The following is an 8,317-nucleotide window of genomic DNA, read 5'->3' on the forward strand; positions in this document are numbered from 1 at the left end:
GTGTTCGAACAGTTTATTAGTCTTGTCATATGAAGCCATAACTTAATTAATTTATAAGAAAGATATATATTATTTTAAAGAACTATAAGTCAGTATAAAATCCTCTTTAGAAAGCACAAGTGTCTACTCAAAGCCCCCAGCTTAAAACCAAACTAATCTATTCTTTAACATGACCTTTAAGTATAAAAATGAATTGTGTTTCGTTATTATTAAAAGTTGGCAAATACTAAATAAAATACTGTTATTCTTGAATAATTTTTTTATTATTTAATAAATAAAATATATCCTTAAAATTACAATAAGATTCAAAATCTGTACAAGCAATTGTACATACGTACTAAATTAAAATGTTACAACGAAATATTTTCAATGTGTTAATGAAAAATATTATCCTAAGTTACGATTCGATTTAGCAAAAATATATAACTATAAGGTACGTAAAATACTGCTAATACCTAAATAAACAAGACTTTTAAGTAATTAGAAGTCCGGAATAGATGTGTTTCATAAATCAGCAGTGAATGATGGATTCAATCTTAAATCAGGCACACTATTTCGTCTTGGTATCTTCTTTAGTTCTTTTAATGTGATTAGACCACTCGCATTGGTATCTAACCTTGAGTGGTATTTGGACGGATCAGTTGTAGGCAGATAAGGATATTCGCTTAAATAAGTCTGAGCGTTTTTTATCTTGTTTTCTTCAGCGAAGTCATTCAATTGCGATACTGCCATTTCATAGGAATTTAGTTTATTGTCGCTTATATTTTCCATAGATCGAAACGTCTCAAGAACTGCTTTCTTATGTGGGATACCTCTTAAGCTGCCTTGCCGACTTAATCGCCCTTCCATAACGTCTTCAAACAAATCGTCGACATTAAACTTTTCTGATATCTTTACTAATTTCTTATTTTCCGCTTCTTTCTCCTGCATCTCGTTCCAGATCTTTGAAATTTCTGATGATGGCATTGACCGTGATTTCTTTATATTGTTCCTTTTCCTCGGTCGTTTGTTTTCTTCAAGAGATTCAGTAGATAGGCTGTTTGTTAAGGATTGTCTTTTACTTACAGTTTTCGTTTTCTTTACTTCTCGTAATTCTTCTAACGATTGAAAATATTTTTTTGCCATTGCAAAACGATTTTTGTATTCCAAATGTGCGGATTCTTTCTCGATTGGTGACTCTAAATTCTTTTCTGGATCTTTTTCAATAATTTCTATTTCGATATCCGATAAGAATAAATCGTTGTCTTTATCTTGATTTGATATAAACTTCACATCCAAAGACTTATCGTTATTCTTAGTATCTCTACTAGGATATTCTAAAGTTTTACTTTCTAACCTTTGCTTACGTTCATTCAACGGAATGAATTCTTCACTAACGGTAGCCTCTATAGATGATTGTGTCACGCTTTCATCGGGTGAAGTAGTTAATTTTTTTCCAGTTCCTATAAAAAAAAATATATATTAATTTTCCTACGATTATTAGTAGTTTTAATTTAGATAATTGGTAGCTATAGGTCTAAAAACGCAAGAAGATTTAAAGGCCGATTTTATTATTAAACGGAACCATTGACACGCGAATATGTGCATGTACTCACTCACAAATATGCGAGTTTGATTTGTATCAAAAAAAGTAGTTATGACTGCCAAAATACAAGTAATATTACAAAGTGATACTTGGTAATAAATATTACTTATATTCAGACGATAAAATATATTTTTATACAAATATTTTAAAATGATAATTAATATTTACCAATAGAACTCGGGACTGGTAGGCTATTCGTAGACTCAAAATTTGTTCTACTCCTTCTGGTTGTTGGATTTTTCATAATAGAAGTTTTAGAAACACTTTCATACAGAGATATAAAACTTTTTACATTAATTTTTGGTAATTCTTCATACGATTTATGTTTTTCCAGAACTTCTTCTGGTGTAGTTGTTATTTTGTTAAATATATCCATTTCAGACTTACTAATTGATTTAAGTTTAGATTTTGTAGGAGTAGAATTAGAAGTATAATTTTTTGCTTCATTTTGTTTGTTAAAATCGTTTATAGTTCTTTTCACGTAATCGTTCGTGGTTTCGATATAATTTGCAGGTGTGTATAATGTTTCATCAAAACTTTTGTTGTACTTATTTTGTATCATCCGTGCTCTTTTTTCTTTTAATGAGGTTTCATTTGTTTCGGTTTTTTCAACTCTTCTGTTTGGTTCATCGCATGAGGTACTGATTTTTTTTGTTTGTTTTTCAGTCACACTTTGCGAGTCTTGGATTGTTTTTGATTTACTTATATGATGAGGATGTTTTTCACTGTCTTGATGGGTGATATTATACATCGATATACACTTTCTACGTGACCATGGTAATTCTTCTGTTTGTGATATATTATGGAATAAAGATATACGACTAGAAACTAAGCCAGTTTCGTGAGTAATATCACTGGAGATTTTTTTCGTTTCATTTTCATTGTCCGGTAACCCTAAAAATGTATCGATTTTATTTAAAATATGCTTTCTAGAGGTACCGAAAAATCTCTTTGGGCTTGTTTCAAATGCCTGAAATAGTTTTTCCGATAATTCTTGTTTTAAGTGTAAATTTGAACTCGGTTCGTCGTTATCTTTAGCCGTGTCTACTAAATCCACACTACTTACTTTTAATTGTTTGAAGGCGTCGAGTACCGACCGATCTTTATCATCTGAAGACTTTTTGGCAAAACAAGATGTTGATTCATTTTGATTTATTTGTATATTGTTATTTAAACATCTTTTCTCATTTTCATCAACGTTTAAGTTATTTTGAACATCAATAGACTCTAGTTGATCAATTGGTTGTTTAAATGAATTGAACTCATCTTGATTTGTACTTAAGAAATTCTGGACAATTTTCTTACCTCGTCTTTTTGATAAAGAATCGTTACGGCGTAAGTGCTTAGACGTCAGTCGCCTTCTATGTTGTTGAGATTTAATTTCATCAGATTTAGTGGCCTCAATCTGTCGTATTCTTTCATCCCAGTACTTTTTCTTTTCTAAAACAATGTTTGTATATTTTGGATCTCCAAATTTTATACGATCTATATTTTCGTTATTATTTTCTTCTTTATAATATTGCTTCCCTTTAGCACGAAGGTTTCGACTTACTGAAACGGATTCAGTGACATTTGCCTGAATCTCAGAAATCTTTCCTTCTAATATTTTCGTTTGTCTCTTCACATCTGTTCTAAATTCAGATGCAGAATCGACATGGTTTTCGTTTCGCTCTAAGGTAAAATCAATTTCTAAATTCCGGGATTGGCAGTCCTGCGTTGTTGTTTCTGAACTAATCTCAGAATTTTTAAATAAATCGTCATATATATCGTTTATATCGGCAAAAGCTACGGTCACTGGATCCGCTTCATTGTTCTTCACAGTCTTATCCTTCGTGCTATTCAAAAATATTTTTTCGTTTTCTTCGATTATTGGCATAAACTCCGACCTTTTCTCGCACTTGTGTTTATTATAATCATCATCAGCGTTCGTAGCATCTCTCAAATGCCATTGTTCTTTTTCAACCAAATTCAATTTTGAATGTTCCTTAGTAAGTTGAAGCTTCTTATTTAAGGTCTCGCTATTAATTTCAGAGTTTTCTGTGAAATGGTTATCATCTATACTAACATAAGCTGAATCCCACGTATCTTTTCTTGGTGACGTTTCTCTACTTGCTTGCATTTGATTGCTTGCATTAGAAGGCGTTGGGCTACTGTTTGGAGATATATTTATATCTTCTGGCAAATTTGAATCCAAGCTATTGCCAAAATTAGAATTATTTGATGATTTATCTGTATCAGCCGATAATATAGGCATTGTTGCTGAATCAGTAATATTACCTTTGTAGTCATACACTTCTTTTATCGTATTATTTTTCTTTTGCTTAATCTTAGCAATTTCACTAATATTGTTATTTACTGATGAAGTACTTGATTTTAAATTAAAGATAGGTGGTAAAGAAACAGGAGCACCGATAATGAAATCTGGCTTTTCCTTATATATATTTTTTTGGTCTAATTCTTGGTCTATAAAAGGGTTAGGTGAGTTTCTAAAGATTTCATTACTCATGTTTTTTTCGTCTATATAAACCGAATCATCGCGGCCAGTAACTTCTCCGGTAATAATTTTATATACAGGCGTTTTTGGGCGTTCCATTTCTATGATATCAAGAAATGGATTTTTTGCCTCGCTGGAGGTTTCATTTTCAATAACTATTTTTACATTTGCTTTTGCTGTTTCTTCATTTTGAGAATTATTTGATTCGAATTCATTTGGTATGAAAGAACCAAATGTTTTTTCAATACCGTAATTTTCATTGCATATGTCACTAAGGAAGGGGTTATTTGAGGATTTAACAGTATCAACGGATATATTGTCGTCTTCAAATGGATCGCTTATATACATATTGTTATTGTTTGTACACTCACTACGAAGAAAGCTATCTGACACGTTATATTTGTTTGTAGTTTCAGGTTTTTCTGTCAGCAGAGAAACAGAAATATTCTCTGGAATTATGATCCTATCCCGTTTTTCTTTTTGGCAAGATTTATTTCGGTCATCATAATATGTTGAATTAACAATGTCTGGTACATCTGGCTTATTTATAAAAATCTTAGTATCATAATTCGTCAAATTTTGTTTATTTTTAATATTATTTAACATATTACAAAAGCGATTCGCCGTCAAAATTTTGTTCACTGAGTTGTAAAACTTCTTCGATTTCATATTTATTTTTGCTGATTCCCCATGTTTTGTTTTGCTAGAATAGACAAGTACTTCATCATTTGTATTATCAATGTTATCATTTTCCATCAAGTATTTTGCTTCTTCTTCACTTATTTTCTCCAAAGTTCCATTTTCATTTAGCAGCATTTTTTCCGTCACAAAATCTACTATTCGCAATACTACCTTTCTATCTGTTTTAACATCGACGATGTCTATTTCTTCACCATCTTCTAAGCAGAAACTATCTCTTTCGAGTATTTTAACAATATCATTCGAAGCTGTAACGATAAACGGAGATCCAACAATGTTTTGCCCTCTATTAATAATTGAAATTTCGTAGTTGCCTTCTAATGTTGCAACATAACCAATTCTCGCATGATCCTGCTTCACTTCGATTTCGATGTCTATGTCGTACTTTGTTTTTGGAATATGGAATGTTTTGCTCATATCGCTTTTTCCATAAGTTCGTAAGTACGTCGTACCGTGAGTTATAGGAAGAACATTTTCGAATAAAGTTGGTTTTGATTGTAGCCCTAGTAAGTTTTGTCTAATCATTTGAGCTTTGCCTAATATCGGTGGCACAACAGTCATTCCGTACGTTTCTTTTGGACCATTTATCAGTACAGTTATTTCTCCAGGATCTAAAGATTGTTGAGCTGTGGGATATATTTTAAAATAGACTTCGTTATTCACTTGAGCAGCCGTGAGTCCTGATCCTCGGGCTATATAATTTAAAGTATAGTGAGTTGATTGCGGGGAATCTTTTTGAGTAATTTGAATCGTTGGTTTGGTATTTGGCGGTGTTAGTTTGGAGAGAGCTACTCGAATATTTTCCAGGTAACTAATCAGTTTCCACACTTGATGTTTACTCAATGAATCATTTGCTTCTAACTCTTGCCTAGTAAATGCCTGAAAAAAATACCATAAAAGAATACATAGAAATTATAATCAAATAATTATGCATAGAAAAAATTGATTTTTTTAAACAATAAAAATTTTAAATTTTATTTTACCAAAATATTAAACCTTGACTTATTTCTTGATTACTTCTAAGATAATATACTACAATATATATTTCAATCAGTTATTAATAGTTTACTTACCGGCTCGACACCAAGATAATGATCTGCTATCGCCTGCGCATGTTTCAGAGAGAGACTAGTCGGGGGGTGGCCTGCGCATGCGCCGGGAAGTGCTGTATTTAAGACCCCACAAACTATCCAACCATGTTGCCATACTACCTCTAGGTCGTCGACCCTCACAGGTCCTGCCTCTGCTAACCATTGTAAGACTGACTGCTTTTGCTCCTCGTTAGAAAATATTACTGGAATGAAAATGGTTAAAGTTATAAATATCTGTAGTTAAATTTAGTGATTCATCAGACACATTTTAATAAAATTATTTAACAAATAAGCCTAGAGTAACATTGTATCTTTGATCTAATCTTCTTCTATAATGTTTCCCAGATTGTTACGATAACAGGGAACTATATAGAAGTTACCACAATATAGAAGACATCTGATTTCTTTTAGCCAAGTAGGGCAACGATAGCGCCACGTCGATTCATATAATTTTCTCATCATGAGGAACGATCACCATTAAGCTGAACACCAACTTCATTAGAACTAATAACTTAACTAAAATTGTTAATTTGTAACAAATTTTATCTACACACATCAAATTTAGAATATGAACCTTTTGACTAGCGTAAATTTACACTAAAGGTCTAAATCATATCAAACTTTATGACTAATGAAAGTAATGAGTCAGCTACTAATAGTTTCTTACTTTCCTAGAATTTAATGAAAAAGAGCTTAGCTCTCTACTAAAATGAGTTATTGTATTAAAATATTTGTAAATTTTTATCAAAACTAGGCCTGGCCTATTGATAAATTGAACTAAGTGTGGATAGATGCGTCTGATATTGTATGTGACGACTAATCAGCATTTTAAATTACGCAATACATATTGTGACCTAGTTAGTCATATCTAAAACTATGTAACTAGTACCTATTTACCTAGTAAATGATACTAAGGCTTAAGTGTGAGATTAAATTAACTATGAACTATGTGAGAAATCTGGCCAAAATATTTATTTCTACTCATGGAGCGCACTCAACTAAAATAAAAGGCATTCTTATACTCAGCATTCTACCTCGCATTTCGATTGTTATGATGTTCGAGAAAAACGCTTCTTCCTTTTAAAAGTCTGTTTACATTTATTACGTCATATTTAAAATTGGCTTTCCAAAGTTTATGTATGAGTAATATTAACTTTAGCAAGATCATCAAGAATTTTTAAAGATTTTCAACTCTATTGATTACTTAATTTGGCTCAAAAAAACTCAATTCATTTTAGGCCAAAGCCTTCGATAGGCTATTTATATATCGATAGATCGTATCGTATGGTTCTAAATTTTTTCAATTTTCTTTCATTAAATATTAAAAAAAAACACTTTTTCCATTTCATTGATTAAAGGAGGTTGATAAAATAAAAATAAAAACAGGAAAAGTGTATTTATTAGATTAAAATAAAGTAGGTATATACTTACAGGTTCTGAAAGCAGAGTCGATATACTTCAATAGTTTGAACAGAAAACTCTGTTGCCCCCAGAAAAGTGTGAGAAGGGTAGCGGGAGCGAGGTAGCGAAGAGTCGTCAGTATGACGTCCAGCGCGGTAGACCACATGCCGCGCTGTACTTCGAATTCGGGGTACTCAGGGATTGTGAACAACCCTGGAAAAAAAAATTCTTGGCATGAATATTTGTAATTGATTTTTTTAGAACCGTATCATTTATTGAACAGTTCATTTAATTTGACCTTAACTAACTATAAAATTAACTATTAAATTTGGTAGAGAACTAAGTAGAGTAGCCAACAAAAAAATGTTTTGTTTTCTATAATCTAAATGTAGCCATAGAAATGCTTTATAGTTACGTTAGAAATAATTATATCGGAGTATATTACTTATAAATTACTAAGCTTTTTAAAATATACAACAGCTTTAAAAAAAAATTTCAAGATAAGTCTTTCATGATGATTTTTTGCGATGAGCTTTTTGATGTAATCTTACAATAATAGACATAATTTAAATCCATTGTTTAAAATTCGAAACAAATAACATAATTAAATCGTACAAACCGACACTTCTCGCGTGTTCCTCCAAGACATATTCATTGTATTGTCTTGTTATTTCTTCAAGACTATCCGACATTTTTTATTATGTTTTTTTTTTGTTCATTTGTTAGTTATGCCCTACTCATTTTACTCCGATCTATTTTAAAAAAATGTTAAAGTTTTTTAAAACGTGAACGAATAAACAAACGTATAAAATAACAGTGGCAGTTTCAATTTTTGTGACGTCTGTGTGTGAAAAATACTAAGTATATTTTAATATGAAATAAATCAGCCCGTAAAAATCCCATTGCTGGGCAACGATTGCCTTCTAACAATAGGAGAGGGGTTAAATGAATTTTTTCCTTGACTTGAAAAGTGAAATAAAATATTTTATGATATATCTGTGGCGGCGCTACGTAAAAAAATACATTAAAAAAATTAATTATTAATAG

At 31.2% G+C, this 8,317-nt stretch overlaps 1 protein-coding gene across 1 annotated transcript; it reads right to left on the reverse strand.

Annotated features, from left to right (window-relative positions):
* On the reverse strand, positions 1-7,962 carry LOC123657626. Its single transcript, XM_045593148.1, has 5 exons — positions 7,890-7,962; positions 7,301-7,483; positions 5,852-6,072; positions 1,754-5,657; positions 1-1,442 (listed from the first exon to the last, which is right to left on the reverse strand). The coding sequence occupies exons 1-5, from the start codon at positions 7,960-7,962 to the stop codon at positions 505-507; spliced, it is 5,319 nt and encodes a 1,772-aa protein (XP_045449104.1). The 3' UTR covers positions 1-504.
* Between the last annotated feature and the right edge of the window lie 355 nt (positions 7,963-8,317).

Source organism: Melitaea cinxia, chromosome 11, assembly GCF_905220565.1.
Source record: "Melitaea cinxia chromosome 11, ilMelCinx1.1, whole genome shotgun sequence".
Lineage (NCBI taxonomy): Eukaryota > Metazoa > Arthropoda > Insecta > Lepidoptera > Nymphalidae > Melitaea > Melitaea cinxia.